The sequence below is a fragment of the Tenebrio molitor genome, chromosome 9, assembly GCF_963966145.1.
Source record: "Tenebrio molitor chromosome 9, icTenMoli1.1, whole genome shotgun sequence".
Taxonomy (NCBI): Eukaryota; Metazoa; Arthropoda; class Insecta; order Coleoptera; family Tenebrionidae; genus Tenebrio; species Tenebrio molitor.
The window spans coordinates 8868840-8888057 of NC_091054.1; the positions used below are offsets into that span (position 1 = coordinate 8868840).

Here is a 19218-nt window from a genome sequence, read left to right on the forward strand (position 1 = left end):
GTTACGACTGGACACTGACATTTAGATCCCGGGTCTGCGTCAGCAGCTGGGCTCTCTGAGATTATTATGGAGCAGTAAAGGATCACCGTGACGGAAATTTCAATTTTTCACGACGGCGGCGAAAACGAGCCAGAACAACCGACTCAAACCGCCTCCGTTTCGAGGGCAAAGGTCGGTGAGTCCCCGAAAAACGGAAACAATCGCACTTGCGTCGAAGCACGTCTGTCGCACCACCACGACACGAAAACTGTATTCATCAAAATGTTAATTGCGAATTTTCCGCCCAAAAAATAAGTAATTGCTTTCGGACAATTAATCATTTCGGACGGCGAACCGCAAATTTACATAACCGCTATTGTAGAATTTTAAATTCGCTTTGATCGGCGCGTCTCATTCACTTAACGCTCCGCAAACAAATCCGAGATACACCGAAAAAAAAACACCCAAGGAAAACTTGTTGAGGGCGTAATCAGCATTCGCAAAGGAATAAGCGTGAGTCTGGTAATTGGGAGAAAGATCTGGTTAATAGGGAGGGGCTCGGGACACGCTTGCAAAAGTACACAACACGTTTATCGGTGTTGTTTTTATTTTTTTTTCTCGGTAAAATTTACGGTAAACACGAAGAGTAAACTTTCGAATGAGCTGAATGTGGCTTTTTCGTGGTCACGGAGTGCAGATAAGAGCAGTCGACTACAATTAGTAATCACAAATGGGTGGAATATGGGCCCTTCATGTTCAACTAATTGTTGCCAATAAGTCTCCAGGGGGCGCTGGTGGTTTTAATGAGCTTTCAAACCAAGTGGCGCGCCCAAGTGTATGAAAAACGTACGTTCACCGTTGTGCTCTGCTGCTCCTGTCATGTTTGTTGTTTTTGTATTTGTTATGTTGGAAAGGTTCGTCGTAAATTGACAATTGAAAGTTTGCAGAAACGTCAAATCGTGCTGCAAGGCTTGTTTTTTTGACAATTTTGCAATTTTCTAAAAAATGTTGTTGATGTCAAGGATCGGGCAGATTTTCTGAATTTTTGGTTTGGCGTGTGTTTGTGACAGATAGAGCAACTTCTAACATGAGTAACAGAATTTTGACAGTACAATACAAGACATGTGTCGGGTGTTCATTTAATTTCCGGTCAAAGTTGGCATTGAAGAATCGATTCTAAACGCACCACTCGTGTAAAAACACAAACAACACAACAACTGAGGTAAGATGTAAACAGCTGATGCGTTCACAATCGACTGTTCAACGCCAACTTTGACCGGAAATTTAACGGATATTTATCCTGTATATACATACAGGATGTTATGGAAGTCCACGTAATAAATTTAACCACCAACAGAACTCTTTAAAATAAACATTTTTCCCTATTAATCTTTTTTCATCGATTTTTTTTACATTTTTATAACCCCTAATTTGATACTTCGCTCATGGGATAATCATCAATTGAAAGGAAATAGTGAGTGAAAGTGTTTTTGTGCGATAAACATTTTAGGGCCAGTTTACAGAAAGAGATTAAATATTTAATTTGAATTAAATTTTAATGCGCGATTAACTTCTATTGGTTCAATCTGATCACGTGTTCAGTTAATCTCGCATTTGATTACGATTAACTTAATTTCGCTTCTGTAAACTGGGCTTTAGTTTTTTTGAAGAAAGAACGACCGCTGTTCTAATTCCAGTTTTTACTGTTTTTCATTCTGGTCGTCAAAGTCATTTCAAAATTTGGTTAGATTGTCACAAATGAAAAAAAATCCCTGCCTAATTATGTCCAATGTCTACAAAATGTCAAAAAATTAATTAATCAGTGTCAATTAATGTCATACAACATGATGATAGGTTATGATATTTACAACCGTTTTACAATGGAGCATTTTCCATTGCGTCAAAGCATGATTTTGATGACAAGTTTTTTTTGCTCGCGACAGTACATACTTTCATGGAGTAATTTTTTTTTCGTGCTTCGTTATCAGTGGATGCGTAAACACATGAGCGGGTATGAATTTAAGGGTTCAAATTATATTTAATTTCAACTCTGTTTTAAAGAATTTGCGGAAAAAATGATAAATAAAAAGATGTTTTTTGTTCGACACTGTCAGAATTTGAGAATTTTCTCCTGTGTGAACGGATTTTGATAAATTTGACAACTTGTCGTGGGCCTTTAAAACTCTCGTTTCACTCGAGTTTTAAACTGGTCTACTCATGCCAAAAAAAGCCCAAATTACACACGAACTCGTTAAACAAACAACTATGATTTTGTCCTATTGGTGGTTAAATTTATTACGTGGACTTCCATAACACCCGGTATATTTCAGTGGCTAGCCCATACGTTAACTGAAACAAAAGCAAGCACCAGGCCACTTCACCACATTTTTTTTGAACGCTCTTTATGTACCACATTATCGCAATCGCTTAGAAACTCAGACCGTGAAAAACAAAAGCCGATTTATAGATTAACTCATGGGGGTTTTATTATCACTTATCAAAGACATTTACGCTAATGGAGTTATTAACAACTAATTCCTAATAAGTGATTTTGTTTATTTTACAACGCCTTGATCAAGGGGATTGGAAAACTGAATTGGTCAAAGACAAAAACAGGACTCTTGGATTAAGCCGTTCGGTTCTTATCTGTCATCAGAAAGGTCACATCTGTCACTAACATTTATTCGATGGATTTTCAACAAAATAAATGTCTGTTTCTCTTGCTTTCGTTAATACCAAACAGATTTTCACTTGGTTGCGGAAAGCAAAAAACGTCTTTTTAATCGAGTCATGTAGATCATCCGAAAAATTAACGTCAATTATGTTGCAAGATTCATAAAGAAGAGTTTCTTAGTATCCACTGGATATAAAGTAAGGTTGGCAGAGTTGCTTTCTAGTAGTAGGTACATTTTGATTTATACAGTTGGTAACTTTGATCTAAATTTGTATTTTTGATGGTTACCCCATCACATTTACATGCTTTAATTAGATATGGTTGCATTTTATATGAAAAAACTTCCGATTTCATTTTACACATCATATCGTTTGACGTTTTTGATATTTCACACACTGCGATAGCGTCTTAACCTCAATTAAATTTTCCCCTAAACACATTTTTTTTTCTTTGTGTCTCTACAGCAGAGGTTCTCAACCAGTGTGGCATGCGTTTGCATCTAGAATGCCACGATTTTTTTTTTCTAATTCTACCGAATCCTAAGTAATACTAATAAGTAATAAGATTGACAAGCGTTATACGAAAGAAACAACGCTGCTGATGCGAACTTATACAATAGCCGAATTATTTACACGTTATTATTTCATTAATGTCGTATTATTGTTAACAGTAATCCAGAGTTTCAAAAAAGTTGAGAACCGCTGTTCTAGAGAAAATTCTGGAATTCACTTCATGACGAAAAACAAAAATCAAGTCGTAGATTACTTCGTACGTATGTTAATCAATATTCAAAGGAACGTCGAATTGACTGTCGGTAAATAGGCATCACGTGATTTATATTTTAAGTGAATCTACCATCACACCATATTTCTGTCTACATATTGTTTTGTAGCGAGATTTCTCGTGAAAATATGATATACATCGTATTTAGGTTTTCTTAAAACAATGCATGTTAAAAATATTTACTGAAGCTTAATCACACTCGAGTTGTTTATGGTCTTATCAACAGAAACGCTTGACTTTGGGGCCTTATTTTTGCAGGGTATTAAACATTACTCATCAGACATTTACGTAAGGATAAAGGAAATTATAATGATTTTCACGTTGTTGCAGTAATGCTAAAACATAACGGCGCGACATAACCTTAAAAGTACGAGTCAATCAACGAAACGACTCTTATTTTTCACTGTCGACTAAACTGTCAGATTTATTTTGTGTCGATTGTTTTATGAGCAGTGTGGTTGTAACAAATATGATTTGGGTATTTGCAGAAAAACGTCATAAGGGTAATCTGACAGCTGCACTTGTGTTTTTTTTTTCTATTTTCTGACAGTCGAGTAGCAAGTGTCTGGGCTGTCAATAAGCGTAAAAACCGAGGCCACTACTGTATATGATCGATTGTGTGGTTTTGTGATAAAACGACCTCATTCGGTATAAGAAATCAATTACGAAAGCGCAAGCATTCAGTTTTGACAGGATCGCGTAGAATGCAAATGGAACGAGCCCTAACCTATCGACATTTGTTCAGTGTGGGATTTTTGGAAAGGGGCTCCTGCGACCGGAACCGGTCCCATAGGGGGTGAAAAATCTCCAGGTTGGACGAATGAATCGGTCGTGTTGTAGTTTTAAAATCGGTGCGATAATTATCGTCGTGCATCGGTGTACCTACGTGAATAATTAAGGGGTTGGTCGTCGTCGTCCGAGTGTTTAAACGGTCAATCAGCATTCCCGCAGAAGGGGTCGAGCGCCGATAAAGAGCTCCCCGTCCTAAGATTTTATAACGGTGATTATCGCACTTTTCTGCATAAATTTTTAATCGAGTTCCGGCGAACTTGCACACAGATTGTGTTAAGTAATAAATCGATCGTCGGCTGGAATTCGATTAAAAGTTGTAAACAGAGGAAAGTCGATTGTTCGATGTTGGAGTGCCCTAAAGGGCGAAACGGCAAAGCGGTGCAAGAGTGCGGAGGAGCCCCAAAACGGCGGCCGAATCGATCAGGAGCATTTTGCGTCCGCTAGTCGGAGATAAATAAAAATAATAATAATAAAAAAAGCGAAACAAAGGGGCGGCGAAAAAATTACCTTGTCAGAAGAGAAGGGAGATTAGAGAGATGAATAAGAGAGGAAATTCCACACTGGCACAATAAATTTAAGATGAAAACGGTCACATCGGCGTCGCCGGCAGAACGGCCACTCTATTTATTAAAATTCCGTCCTGGGTGGAAAAGACAGTTAATTAGAGGTAAACGGTGTGAGGTGTGTGTGTGTTGAGTGTGTCTTAGCAGGGAGCAGGCAAGGCCCTCTTCGAGAACGGGGGCGCCAAACTGACATAAATAGAGGGGTGGGAACACATCCGAACGACGGAACGCGTTAGCTGTGTGCGCGAGTTTAGTCCTGCTCCTGCTCCTGCTGACCCGCCCGCTTCTCTTCTTCCTTTTCGTCCTCGCCGAGTCGATATCGCGCCCGATTCGAATTTCGCCGGCATGTCCGACACGAAGGAATTCGGGACGGGGTCCGGAGCGTAGGACTCCTTCCTGACGTGGGGATCGAGACGGCGCTGATTTTTCTTCGTCGTCAAGTTCGGGGGGTGGATTTTTTCGGTGGGGCGCATGGCGGAGCGCTGTTTTATCGACGTGCCCGGAATTTTTCTGTGCTTAGCGAGACTCCCATTCATTCCCGTTCCTCATTCATACGCGATTTGGACAATTCGGGCGCAAGGGGGCGCCCGTCGCTTTCCAGTCCGGCCGGGACGGTTCAAAGACGTGTCGTAGCTGCGTTCGGCGAACGGAGGAATGTCGCGAAAGCGTTCCGTCGACGGTCTCGACATGAAAAAGGAAGTCGTGCGGCTACTTAAGCTCGACAAATATTTGTCGATTAAATAATATGTTTGTTTAATAATTAACATTTTCAACAACAAATTTACAAGTGTGTGGTCTGCACACATGACTTGTCTAAATATTGTAAACTAAAGATCAATAGATGTATGTATATACATATTTGTAAACAAATTTTATGATGAGTGGCACAAATACATGACGAGAAATCTCTGTAAAAACCTTAAAATTGTTGTACAAATAAAGAACAATTGTTTTGCAAACATGAAAGTTCTATGGAGCGTTCAAAAACATTTATGATTATGACCAAGCAGACCATGGTTTTCTCTGTCTTTTAGAAATGCAGATTGGCTGTTTAGTTGCTACGCTTTGACGTTTCGGTTCGATCATGATTTTGTTGTAACTAAAATAGAAGAAAAAAAAAACGACATTGAAAACAAAAACTCGTAACGTACCTTAACAAATATGGTTTTATACTTTTTTTGTTAATATTGTGTAGAAAGATTCTTTAAATCAACCGGAATATAGAGTTATACAGTTGTCAAGTATTAATTTAAAGTAAAAACGGTCATGCAGCACTGAAAAAAACCAAGAAAACTCTCCTTCGTTGGTTTTAAAAGGAACAGATTTTTACAAAAGAAATAATTTCACATCACTGCTTGTTCGCTAAATAAAGAACGTTTGACATCTGTGGTTGTACTGGAGCAGAAATTTTTTGGACGTTCTTTAATTATGTAACGTCTGTTCAAAAATTTGTGAGGAATTTCGGCGGTTGTCAAACAATAGATGTCAAATGTCAACGAACAAGCAGTAATTTCAGTAGTAAAAACCCATTTTTTAGAACTAACCAACGAGAATGTTTCTGGTTTTTCAATTTTTCGACGTGATGAAAATGAGGTTATGTATCTGAGGATATGGCAACGCAAGCGAACTAAAAAGACCTTCGTTTCTAGAAGAGAGGAAAAAAAAGGCCTGTTTGAGCAAAGATATTTTTAAACACACTGAAGCTGAAATTGTAGTGACATTAAGCTATTTGCACAACAATACGCATGTAACTTGTAACGAATGTTAAAAAAAAATTGATCTTTCGTTGGTTCTAAAAAGTACAGTTTTTTGCAAAACAAATATGTCATTTCTCATCACTGCTTGTTCGGTAAATAAATAACGTTCGACATCTACCCAATATACAGGGTGATTCTGAAATAAGTTTGGAAAAAATAATTGTAATTGGTGATAATGAGAAGCAGTAATAGACAAAAAATGTTTCTTACAAAAGTTGTTTCGTTTTCGAGATACAAATGATTGAAAATTTCGTCAAAATTGCTAGTACGCTGCTGAGTTAAAGGTGATTACCTGATTATCTTGGTAGTTTGGCAACAGTAATAATCAAAGGTAAAAGGTGCCCGTCAGTCATAAACTCCTCTCGATCATTTCCATAGAAATACATATTTACAAAGCAGTGTGCTTCCACCTACGACTTTATTGTGGAGTTGCAATGGTTGCTAATGAAGTGAACAAATTCGGACAAATTTTCCCTATTCATAGGCGTTGAAAATACAAGAATATAGGATAATTTTTATCCTTTTGATTTCAGCTTCAAAAGTCATTTACGCAGAATTAATTTGTATGAAGGATACTCCACATTTTTTTTTCCAAACTTATTTCAGAATCACCCTGTATATCTTTAGTCTGTGATCTGCGGTTTTTCAGCTGATGAAGCGCACCATGCAAGAACAAAGCAAGCACCAGGCCCCTTAATAACAATTTTTTTTTATGAATGTAACGTATGTTCAAAAATATACAAACAAGAAAAACATTTTTAAGAACTAACTAATGAGAATTGTTCGTACAAGGCGATGGTTTTTAAAATTTAATTTGGCGTTTCAATTCACATTAAAATGATGGTCAAAGTGAGGTTATGTCTTTCAGGATATTCTTGTATTCTTATACAAACGAAGTTCATCCATATCCTTTTTTTTTCTCTTGAAAAAAAAGCAAGACCTGCTTGCCCACGGATATTTTTGAACGAAAGTGTAGTTGCCGTATCTAAAAGTCACCAATGAGCTTTATCAAACAGATTGATAAATAATGTCAAAAGTTATTTACACAACAACAATTGAAGTTAGCGGAAGATTGACAGGCAGCCATCTTGATACTACTACATAAATACTAAAGTGACAAGTGTGCGACTACTGAAATTTGCTTGAATGCCACAGAGCGGCACACACAACAGTATCGAATTCCACGGCCAACTTGAATTGTTGTTGTTTTAAGCTAGAATTTCAGTTGTTTACGTCACAGACTTAAATGTCATATGTCTTCATTGAATCACTTGCGTAACTAAAATCTATCACCAAATGGGTTTTTTCTGAGGAAATTTTCATAAAAATGAGGGGCGGACTAGACCGGTCTCGGCAAAAAAGGTGTTATTTTTAGATCGTATTAGCATTCACAAGAACGCAGTATTACCCCGACACTGCCATCAATATTCATGCTGTAGTGACCTTGACAGCGTCGATACTACAATTTTTTTCTGACATATCTGAGCCTACTGTTTTTACAATTTGAAACTAGACCAACACACCAAGGTCAAGGTCGCCGCCTTTCCGGGATCAATTTTTCATTAACCCGCCACTTCCTATCGTTTCAAAGCCCACTAGACTCCCATTACCGTGATGAAAACGTCCCACCGTGGGTATGTTCGTGGAATAAAAAAACAACAACGAAACGGAAAGCAATGATAATTTCATTCAGCTTTTATTGTCGTAATTACTCATAAACGTTACGGGCAAACACTGAGTCACGTGCCAATAAATAAATTTGGAAAAATGCGTGTCGGGACCACCCTCACGACGAAGCGGTCGCGTGGATGATCCGTCCGGAGAATTCTACGTTGGTTTCTGTTGGGTTTATTTGCGGCGCGTTCGCGGTGACTCATCGAGGGCAGCGGCGGCGGCACCGTTATTCCTACCCGGAAGCGGCGTAACCGCACAATGGCCCATTGTTTCTGGCGGCGTCGTGCAGATACCGCCATCATCGGCGGCAGGGAAGTTTCCGCGAGCGTGCAGGGACGACGGTGATCGTCGCTGAGGGGCGCCCCCCGCACGTGACGCCCCTGGTTTTTACCTGCGGAAGCACATTACCAATTGCGGCGAGTCCGACAGACGGCAAAGCGTCGCGGAACCTTGAACATGCGAGAGAACGACCAGTTTTGCGCGTTTTTTCAGTGATCCTCGTCGAAAAAGTGCGTAAAAATCGGTGCGTGTGGCCACTTTAGCATTGTTATTGACATCTGTCAAATCGCATCGACTCGAATCAAAATACATGAAACCGATCGGTGAGTAATCGAGAACAGGTAATAACCCAAATCTCTATAATTAGAACCCGTATTTCGTGTTGTCGTTGTGAAATAGTGAAATCGGGCGATTATTTTGATAGTTGTTTTGACGTAAACCAAACATAACCTCAAACCGTGGTCGCGTTGTGTCCGCAGAATACCCTCGAATTTGCCCCTAGACGGTGAAAAATTGCAGAAATGTCGCAGAGTAGCGCAGTGTATCAGCCCACGACGGTCACCTATGAAGCCAACGGCCGGCAAGACCGCTGGCAGGATCGCCCCATCAGCTACTTGGCCTCTTCGGTGACACAAGCCGCGCGAAGACCCTGCGGCTTGTCGTGTCCACCCTCCAGAAACCTGCTACCCGTTATCTTGATCACATCGTGCGTGGCGTGCTTCTCATTAGGGTAAGCCCCCGAGCGCCCCCCGCAACCGCAACTGATGACACAACAACGTGTTGCAGGTTGGTGATGCTGATTCACGGCGCCATGGGCTACTCGGACTCGTCAGAAGAGAAAGAAGAGGTCTACCTGGTGATCACAATCTTTGGAGCAATATTCTTTGCGCTGTCAATATTATTGTTTGGTAAGCACCCGCGCGGGGTCAGGACCGGACTTGCATCTTTCCTTTTGCAGTTTTCTTCATGCGATTGACGCGACGAATCTGCTGGAGGAACGCGAAAGATCACCTGAACGCGTCAGGGGGACAGGCCCTTACAGTCAATCCGTCTACAGACTTTCTAGTTTCCGCTCAATACGCTCCAGTGTCGGAAGTTGCATATCAGCCAGCCCAGGAGGACACCGAACAGAGCAAACTGATGCCGCAAGAGAACAAAGAGTTGATGTGAGTCATGCGTTGTGGGATTTTCGCGTTTGTGTAATGTGGCAGTTGCAGAAACGAGGACACCGACCGTATGGTCGAAAGCGACCCCAGAATTGTTTTACGTCCCTTAAACCCATCCGCCCACGAAGAGACTTAAGTCGGAGACGTCCACGAAATTAAGAATAAAAGCCGTTACATTGTAAAAATGTATTTTTATCTTAATTTAGGAGTTAATTTTACGAGATCTTCACACATTCTTAGCTTTCATCACTTTAATCATATTAACCAGCTGTGAGATTATCTGTAAGAAACCGAATGCTTCCGCTTGAGATCTTATTTTTGGATACAGACAGTACAGCAATACGCGACGAAAGACGTCCGACAATCTTTCGTTCACCTGCACCTGATGCGTGTTATATGTAGAAATTCGAGATGTAATTGCTATTTTCTTAACTCATTACGCTGGTTCGTAATCGTACTTAAGAAATCTTGTAGTTGTAGATCTGAAAATGTTTCGAATTCGATGCCCTCCGTGTAACGTCCCTCCTGGATTCTTGTTTCGGTCCAACAAAAGACATGACTCGACTGCATTTATTAATTTTAACGTAATTTATTTGTGTGTAGAGGTTAGGTTGTGTTTGGTCGATAATTTTATCGTAGGCTGTTTTTTTAAACGAGTTTACAAATCCGTTGTACTTAATTATACCTTTTTTAATTAAACAATACAGTTATAACAATTGTCAGTGTTTTATTCACAACACCTATCCTAGACTAGACTTTATTAATATAAAAGTGGACCGTGAGGTAGAAAAATATCAATTTAAACAAATATACAGTTTGTACACGTCAGTCTTAAATCAGATCCTTGCGCCTCCACCAGGGAATCCCTTGCTGGTCAGGTTGCGCCGGCAGCGGCCTCAATATGTGCGGCACGATCCTGCAACATACCTGTCAAACACCCCTCACTCTCTTCCGCCGACCTCACCTCTGCCCGTCCTGGACCACCATCAGCGGCTGCTGCAGCTGCTGATTCCGAGGATGAAGGGTCTCCAACGGAATCGGTGCCCTCTTCGCGTTCCTTACCGCCAACTTGCGCTTCTTGGCCACGTTCCGGGCATTCCACTGGATCCCCAACAGCACCGAACTCACTATCGCTAAGAGGATGCCGATGTAAACCAGGACTTGCAGGTTCCTGGCGGCGGACTTCCTCAAGACCAGGCCGGCGATGCACAGACTCACTCCGATCAAGATACCCATCATGAATACCAACTGCGCAAAAAACTGTATTTTTTGTCGTCGGACCGTCGCCTTCTTACCTGGAGGAAGAAGTAGCAGACGTTCTCGAACGTTTGGCATTTTCCACCGCAGCCGTCCACGATGGCGCTCGTCACGCCCGAGCTCATGGAGCTCTGGGGGCGGTCGGACAGCCGCGACGTAGGGGGGCGTCTCGCGGCCGCGCTCGGGACAGATATGTTGTCACACCTGCAACGCCGAACAACATGACTCGAGGCTTTGTTTTTCAAGACCAACTACACTCACAATGCTTGAGGCGGTATCTCCTGGTAGATCCCCGCCTGTTGTTGGGGGTACACCCTTCTCACATCTTTATGCACCACCGGATTCACCCCCTCCCTCCCTTTCCTCCCGTGACTCCTCTCCGTGGAGTAGGTGTTCCGCGACAGCCTCCGGCAGGACTCGTCGTCATTCTCGTAATGACAGGGGAGCCTCGTGGAGCCACTGTCGTCGGAGTAACTCCTCTCGTGGCGGTACCCGTGGGGGTGGTAGTAATCGTAGTAGGTCTGGGAGTCGGTGAAGGTGTCGTCGCTCAGGCCCGTATCGACGGTGGCAGCGATCCCGCCGTTCCGGTGTTGATGGTGAAGAGGGGGCGCTTTCTGATGGGGGCAAACATGGGTGGTGGGCTGCGAACACAAAACGTGCCAGTTGAAAAATTCTCAAGCCCCCCCCCCCAAACGACGGATTAAAATTAAACGCGTTTTAACGACGTCTTAACTTCAGCGCACTCGACTCCCCATCCATTAACACTTCTCTGCTCGTTTCACACGACCTAAAAATAAATCAACGCCGGCACAAACACACAGCCCTTTATTCACACCAATTCAATTACGTAGGCGCACTCGCTTTGCACGTAAGGATAATAGGACAAAAGGGGGCCACACTTGAATTGTGCCATTCACAACGAAAAAAACGACGCTCCGGGGGGGTTGTCCCGGAGGAATTTTTAAATTTCGAGACGGCGACTTTTTGATCGTTTAGGAGCGGGATGCGAGAACATGCAAAACGATTTTTTTCTCGTGCAAACGGGTCCGCATCACACTTTTTCGAGTAATTACCTCGGATTTCGCCCCCCTTTACGTACGAATGTCACATTTTGGGGGTGGCATGATGGGATTCGTCCTTCCGGAAAATTCGTTTTGCGCCAATGGTAATTCGACCTGATGGGATGCGTCGGCGGTGCGAAAACAAAAAATGCAGGCAGAATTGCACCTTTCCATTGGAGTTTTTTGCGTACGAGGTGATAAACTTATCGTCGCCCGCATGAAAACCACGTTCCCATTTATTTTAAATTATCAATCGGTTGTCAAACGGCGAAAGAGTGCGTTCCGTCGAAAATCAACCGTGCAACGCCAACTACGGTAAGTGCAAGAAATTCTGACGTTCTAGTTTGATCGGAGATTTTTCATTAAACGGTTTAACTTGCCGACAATTAACACACAAGTCAAGGATTTCTATCGCGTGACAACCTCAAAGAGACCAATTATTTATCTTTGTAACTTGACCTTCCGCGTTCGAACCGATCCTCGCTTTTTGGCTCCGACTCAAAACCACAAGTGCAACAAAAAGAAAAAACAACTCATCACGCTCCATAACAGGACGCCTCCTTTTACTCGGTTTTATTGTTTAACGTGAAACTGTGAAAAGCGTTAGGCGAGAATCGGATATTTTTGGACCGTCGCGATAAATCGTGGCAAAATAGTCGAAATGAACTCGCTTTACAGATTGTTGCACTCTCGCGTCACGTGGCCTGCGATAACAATAACACCAGTCAAAGAAAAGTTCGTTTTGGACTATTTACGAGACTCGGTTTACCGAAGGAAGAGGAAAATTGCCACAAAAGTGGCACAGAATTTAGTCGTCTCAAAGTAATCGTTTTTAAAACGAAAGTAAACGTCAAATCAAATGTCAAATAATTTTTGTTTCAAGTTGGCACGTCCATTGGACGTTTCGCGTTTCGGCGCTTTTACCTGGGTGGGTTCACATTTCGACGACTTCGCCGATGGAGTGCGTTCACGTTGATGTTTCATCTGTCAAACTTTCGAATCGTCCGTTTTGTGCAACAAACTGGGCCGATTTCGGCGTCTTTTTGCGTCACTCGAGGCACTCCAGTCGCCCTCCACAATCCGGACTTGTGACAAGTACACTCGCAGCACTCCATCATCGTAAAAACGGGAATTATCCAAACACTTACTTGATAAGGGTTGTTGTCAGCGGCTGATGGGACGCGGCAATGCGTCGAGAGCATACGGCGCGACATGTGGATGGCGGCGCCGCCTCACCATTTCTGGGGGCCTGCTGGAACAGAACCGGAACGGTCAGCAAACAAATCTGTCCACTCGCAAAACGAAGGACGGGCGAAGCGACAAACCCGGGCGTAATTAATAACACAACGGGTAATTAAAACGGCCGTTAAGGCTTTACGATTGATCGGTTTCGCGGCCTAACCCAATTAAAACAATCACGGAGCGCGTCGGTTATGCGAGTTTTTGGTTTTAGTGGCGGTTTCGACATGGCGGCGATAAAAGCGACGCAACATTTTCGAAACGAAGACGCCGGATGACGACAAACGGCACCGCTTAATGACTCAGTGTAATGCTAATGCAACCTTGCATAATGCATCGACCACGGAGACGCATAATGGTGAACCTTCGACGGGTAAAAAGTCAGTTAACGCAATTCGTAGATCATCGATTGAAGCTGAACGCATCAGCAAACGGCATTCTCTTCATGTTGGTGCTCGAACGATCAACAAAGTTGTTCCGTGTGGGGGACAGGGTGAGTTGCTTTGGGTAATTTTGGGAGATCGCCCCAAAAACGAATTCGAACGGGGGAAAAACCGACGGTTCGGTTTCGGGGACCGCACACAACAATAAACCGTGATTTACGAGCCATTTCAGTCACGGAGTGTAATTGCCAAGACCGTTTCAGTCAGAATCGATTGTTATTTTTGATCGAGTTTACCTTTCAGCGCAGATACATAAATCACAAAAAGTCTTCCGCGTTTCAGTTCTCAATATCTACAACTCGAGAGACAAGTGCAAAGATCAGATGAACACAAGTGTGTCCAACTTTCATTCCTGTCTGTCACATGTCAGATAAACGTCACTTCACACAATTAGTGGTACAGCTGTGTCGTAATTTGACGCGGATAACTTCAGATGTACTCCAGTTGAAGTTGAGAAATAAATAAATGTAACAAAAATTGTCGCGACAAATGACACCTGTCAATTTGCAAAGCCAATTTGATTGTTTCGCATCGCGTCAAGCTGACATTTGATATTCTAGTTTGTTGGTGCTGGTCAGTTGGCAACACCGTTCCGTACAAAATCACCATAAAATCGAACGAGAGATTTACGGCACAATAAAAAGCGGAGATGTTGCGATTGTGCAGTATTTTGACAGTTGTGCTCGTGTGAATCAATCTGCGAGTCCCAACAACTCCAGATACGCATAAACCACTTTTTCTGGTCCGATCTGACGCCTACTTTTGGTGACAAACCTTGACATATTAAAATTTCGAAGACATAATAGTCGCTAAACGGTCGACAAAAATCCAAACCAGTTTCTCGATCACTCCCGGCGAATTTGCAACGCCTTTTTCGCATTCTTCCGCTTTAACGACATAGCTGGCGCGCTTGCTCCCTTTTTCTCTACCACTGCAAGGTCCGGCATAAATTATCGCCGCATACCTGCTACATTCGCTCGAATTTACATTGGCGGAAACTCGTGTCAAAACACAGTCATTACCTGGCGAAAAGAAGTCGACCCCACTCGTCGGGAAATCCTTCGCCGCCACTGACCGCACAACGTCCCAACTCGTCCCGAACTCGCCCAACGTTATCGTCGCACGACCGTAATTCACACCTGACGATGTCGACCGGTCGGTCGAAACGCCGCCGCCCGAAAACTGCACGAAACTCGAAAATATTCGATGCGTCCCGGCCGGTCGTAGGTGGCCCTGTGCCGTGAAATACGCCAGGCTGAAAACAGTTGACTAACCCAGCCTCCGGATAGGTTCTTTACTCTTTCTTTTTCGTCGTGGTCCATCTGGTTAGCAGCGGCGCGCGCCAAGTTTCACTGTCCGCGCGTTCACTTTCGAACGCGAACGGTGCGTTTGACACTCGTGACATCTTGTCACCTGTCATTTGCTCCCGGTTTTCGGAAACAATCGACGCTCGCGGCGCCCGTCAGCGCTGCCAACGTCGACGTTCGACGGCAACGGCGGACTCCTCCGCCACTGGCCCGCCATAACTCATGCTAACAAGATCTTCCCTCACTGTCACACCTCTGCCGTCGTCCTTGTCTCGTTGCATTATCTTTAATCTCCCGATACGAACATTCCAGCGGACACGGCCAACTAAGACCTGCCAAACAACCGTGTAAACAAACAATTACCCCCCCTCGCACCAGCAACCCCTCAAAGTAATTATGTACGATTCGATTTTTCCCGAAACGTTTCGGATTCGGTTTTTTTCGAAAGCCGGCTCGGTTTGTTTATTTAACGAGGCGAGTCGAAGATTGGATTTGCGTTTTCGATACGTTGTGCCGTCTTTTTTTGGTTAATTGGATGGGCGGAGTTTAACTGCCCGTAATTAGAGGGCGCTGCGCTCCGGATTCGGGTGAAAAACCGGACGCGGATCTGGACGGAATCCCGTCAAGTGACTTCACTTGGGGGTGCCGTTGTCCCAACCCTCGCTTTAACCAACAACGATGATTGTTGCGTTAAGAGGGGGCATTACGTGCGTCAACACCCCGAGGGTCATAAACGGATTAGTTTGACAGTGAGTTATAGGATGGATAGTGGAAGCAATTGACTATAAATTGTGTATTTTGACAATTTAATAGCCCGGTCGGGGTATTATTAAATTAGAACTGGGACCCGGGACCGTTTCCACTGAACGTCGACGACGGCCGCGACCAAAAAAACAAATCCTATTTTGGAAATTTCCATCAACAAAAGACTAACGGGAACGCCCACTTTTCCACCGCCGACTAGATTTATTTCTTGTGTTTACTTTTTGACGTTTGTTTACACATGCTGATATGATTATTATTACCATATCTGCGTATCCAGTTAAAATTGTGTCATGAACCAGAGCTGATTTTAGCGTACCTACATCTGTTGCAAATGTGTTTTCCATCGGCCAGTCTTGAAACAGTTGACCAAGGGCAAATCCGAAGGCGACGATTATTTAGGTTTGTTCGTAATTGAAATCGCTTGGCAGTAATTGTTTTATCCTCCAAACAGAGATTCAGCGGTCGCTCTTATTAAATCATTCATCGTTATCGTCAATGTTGCAATTTTAGTTGTTGCTCATTCTACATTTTCACATTTACTGACGGCGGAACGGTCCAACAAAAGACTTGAACATTTTCAGCTTTCGTTCGACTTCATTCCGCAAGTGTTGTTATTGTCGTCGCTTTAACACTCGCTAACGCGGCATTCAAGTCGGATTCATTTACTTAATAGATACTACATATTATCAAGTGAAGACAAAATATTGTCCGGTTCGAGCTATGAAAATAAACAAGAAAAGTATCTATACAACAACAATAAAAAATAATGAAGAAAAAATGATTACAATTTATTACAAAATGGTCACCGTTTATAAGTATCGTGCGTTCATTTAAATGTATCCTCAAAGTTGGCGTTGGAGAGTCGATTGCGAACGCACCACTCGTGTAAAAGCGTAGATTTAAACAGCTGATCTGTGATCCTTTATTCGTATAGTACGTTGACAATCGAGCCTTCAACGCCTACTTTGAGGATAAATTTAAATGAACGCACGAGATTTAAACCATTCTCATTTTGAATGTTACGAAAACTGTCTGCGTCAAACCAGATCAGATAGAATTTTGGAATCTTATTTTTTTTGGGCCACACCTTTGATGTACCAACATAAGGTTGTTCAGGTTGTAAGGATTTCTCATTTATTTAAGCATTTTTTCCGATATCAACATTTGCTTCATTTTACTTTATCGATCTATGTATTTTTATTTCAAAACATTATCTCCTTTGATCAGTCGCTTGTGTAACACACGTAGGTTTTCGTTAAAAAAACGTGTTTATTTCATTATATAGGATTATTATAAATTATTATTTCATTCATGTGTTTAGCAACCAATTGCCTGACAAATATTGACCAATCAAAGCGAGAAAACAAAAAATAACCCGATAAAATTTCTCTAAAATGTACATGTGCAATAATCACATATTATATCCCAAGTGCAAAATTTTCGTCTTGTGCTCTTATTTGCTAATAATTGGTCTTCTGACCTCATTTATGGATGTTTTCGTTCATTAGCAAAAAAATTTCCGATAAAAATTTTTGCACTTGGGATATAATATGTGATTATAACATTGTACCTAGTTGGCGTAGAAAACCACACAAATTTTAGATGTGCCGCTAGCCTTGTAACATGAGGCGGTACTGGTGGTAGTTTTTACGTTTAAATCCTGAACATTTATACACTTTACACTATGAGTTACTAATTGATTTTTCGATTTCAAAGTCACTCCTGTATCAAGAGAAAAATATTCCATTCACTTTAATCAACCAGATGTGCTAATCTGGATCCAACCTTTTTATTAATTTCTTTTATCTGATAAAAGGATTAATAACCCAATCAGAACCACAATCCACTGGAGCCACCTTGAAAAATCCCCCTCATGATTGGAAATGGTCTGATACAAAATTTTGTTTTTCAACGCTTTTTCAACGACAAAAATATTCCCAATGTAGTGTTGCACTTAGGTGTGCTTTGTGGACGTAAATGTCTTAGGAAAAATACAACTGCAACGGATCTACTTAATCATTTATTCAAAATATTATACAAATGAGTCCTTTTGAGTTCCCTAGCTGTATCTATCACTTCTGCTTACAATCTACGACTTGCTAAGTATCGGTACCATAGAGTGGTACCACTCTAAGTAGGTTATTTTCTAATTAAAACAGCCGGATGAATTTTAGAAATTTCTAACATTTTAATACTCCATGAAAGTAGTACCTACTGAATCATACCCCATGTTATTCTGTAATTGACGTGATAAGCGATCTTCCATGTTTTGTTGAAGTTCTTGAATAAAGAGAGATGGTAGTGCAGTTTTGATTGTTATAGAATAGCTCTTCAGCATCGGAGCCAGTGTTATGGTAATAGCGATAAAAGTAAAAAGAGCTTCAAAAAGAGCAGGATTATGTGCACTTGTTACACAAATTGCTATTTAAACAAATAGCAACCATAAATTGAGGTACCTACAACTGACAGCTATTAAAGTAGCGATAATCTTTTAAAACGCGACCAATAAATTTTTTTTCAACAAGTTCTCTTAGATAAGACGCACAGTCATCCAATATAAAAGGTATAAAATGATAAGAAACTAACTATGCATTTTCAGTACGACTATTTAAGCTCAAATGAACTTTCTCGCACAACTTTTCTCTTTTTAGTATGCAACCCAATGTCCAAATAAAATTCCATTGGAGAAAAAAGATAAATCTCTCTGTCATTTCTTTTTAGGATCGCAGCTTTTTGTGATTAGTCGATTGCAATTTAATTCTGTCAATGCAAAAATTCAGTGGTCATTCGATTATCCGCTACGATTGTACCCGCCAGGAATGTCATGACGAAAAACAGGCTTGGGACCAATCAAATTTGAGAACTTTTTACTTCTCGCCCAATCAAATCTTGATTTCACGGAAATTCTTTTGGCCGCGGTGACTTCCGGAAATCATACGCGGTGCATGATTTCCGGGTTTTTTAATCCAAAACTTGTGGATTTCATCGTTCCCACGAGTTTTCCAAGCATGTATCATCTTAACGACATTTGAGAATATCTCACAATTTATCTTTATACTATTCTCTACCTCTACATTATCTAATTTATTACTTATATCTCATTATGTATGTACTCGTATGTATATCATTACGGATATTTCCACCAAATAGTGACAATTCCTTTGAAAGCACAATTTACAATTATTTTCCTACACGTCCATTTCTACACGAAATCCACGTCGTAATTTGTTCATACGACATATCATTATTAGTTAATTAAGTATAATGCTCAGCCAGTTTTTATGCTCGTTTATTCACGATGTTTATTAAACGGAAATAATCCGAAGTGTAATTTCTTTTTTATCGCGTCACAACTCCAAGATAAGAAAAATCTGTTTGCGGCAAAAATATTTACCAACATCTCTCAGCTAAGACGCACGTAATGTACAGGTGTCTCGACAACAATCCGGTCTAGTCACAAATTCTGTCTATTCCCCGTT

General features: G+C 41.6%; 4 protein-coding genes across 15 annotated transcripts in view; 2 read left to right on the top strand and 2 right to left on the bottom strand.

The window, feature by feature from the left end:
- Positions 1 to 4987, bottom strand: part of LOC138138244 (uncharacterized) — a 54774-nt gene extending 49787 nt beyond the window's left edge. The window contains exons 1-2 of one of the 3 annotated variants that reach the window (XM_069058059.1): positions 4736 to 4985; positions 4323 to 4668 (exon numbers count right to left, since the gene is read on the bottom strand). The gene's annotated coding sequence lies outside the window, so the exon portion shown is untranslated. Of the gene's footprint in view, positions 1 to 4322; positions 4669 to 4735 lie in introns of all 3 variants that reach the window. The other 2 variants (XM_069058060.1, XM_069058058.1) reach the window with 2 other exon arrangements.
- On the top strand, positions 1 to 10384 carry LOC138138258 (uncharacterized). Of its 4 annotated transcripts, none has more exons than XM_069058091.1 (5): positions 1 to 175; positions 8981 to 9231; positions 9288 to 9409; positions 9460 to 9667; positions 9719 to 10384. In XM_069058091.1, exons 2-5 carry the CDS (start codon positions 9023 to 9025, stop codon positions 9801 to 9803), a joined length of 624 nt encoding a protein of 207 aa, XP_068914192.1. In that variant the 5' UTR covers positions 1 to 175; positions 8981 to 9022; the 3' UTR covers positions 9804 to 10384. The 4 variants fall into 4 exon arrangements, with proteins under 4 accessions (XP_068914192.1, XP_068914190.1, XP_068914193.1 ...); XM_069058089.1 differs by lacking the exon at positions 1 to 175 and adding an exon at positions 8446 to 8824 and having other exon boundaries at positions 9021 to 9231; XM_069058092.1 differs by lacking the exon at positions 1 to 175 and adding an exon at positions 8450 to 8842.
- Positions 10375 to 19218, bottom strand: part of LOC138138251 (uncharacterized) — a 24820-nt gene continuing 15976 nt past the window's right edge. The window contains exons 1-6 of one of the 5 annotated variants that reach the window (XM_069058078.1): positions 14690 to 14928; positions 13134 to 13234; positions 11186 to 11565; positions 10963 to 11128; positions 10632 to 10915; positions 10375 to 10583 (exon numbers count right to left, since the gene is read on the bottom strand). In XM_069058078.1, the coding sequence (XP_068914179.1) occupies positions 10499 to 10583; positions 10632 to 10915; positions 10963 to 11128; positions 11186 to 11565; positions 13134 to 13199 (981 nt within the window). In that variant the 5' untranslated portion in view covers positions 13200 to 13234; positions 14690 to 14928 and the 3' untranslated portion in view covers positions 10375 to 10498. The other 4 variants (XM_069058077.1, XM_069058076.1, XM_069058075.1 and 1 more) reach the window with 4 other exon arrangements.
- LOC138138245 (alpha-(1,3)-fucosyltransferase 7-like) overlaps positions 12202 to 19218 on the top strand; it is an 18095-nt gene continuing 11078 nt past the window's right edge. Inside the window, exon 1 of one of the 3 annotated variants that reach the window (XM_069058066.1) lies at positions 12202 to 12300. Coding sequence is in view for 1 of the 3 variants with exons in the window: in XM_069058061.1 (XP_068914162.1) it covers positions 13522 to 13717 (196 nt within the window). In the remaining 2 variants the exon portion in view is untranslated. Of the gene's footprint in view, positions 12301 to 13506; positions 13718 to 15998; positions 16139 to 19218 lie in introns of those variants that run through there. The other 2 variants (XM_069058061.1, XM_069058064.1) reach the window with 2 other exon arrangements.

Coding starts and splice junctions, on each gene's coding strand:
- LOC138138258 (XM_069058089.1), top strand. Junction 9,410..9,459: donor GCTGTCAATATTATTGTTTG/GTAAGCACCCGC, acceptor TTCCTTTTGCAG/TTTTCTTCATGCGATTGACG. Junction 9,668..9,718: donor CAAGAGAACAAAGAGTTGAT/GTGAGTCATGCG, acceptor TGGCAGTTGCAG/AAACGAGGACACCGACCGTA.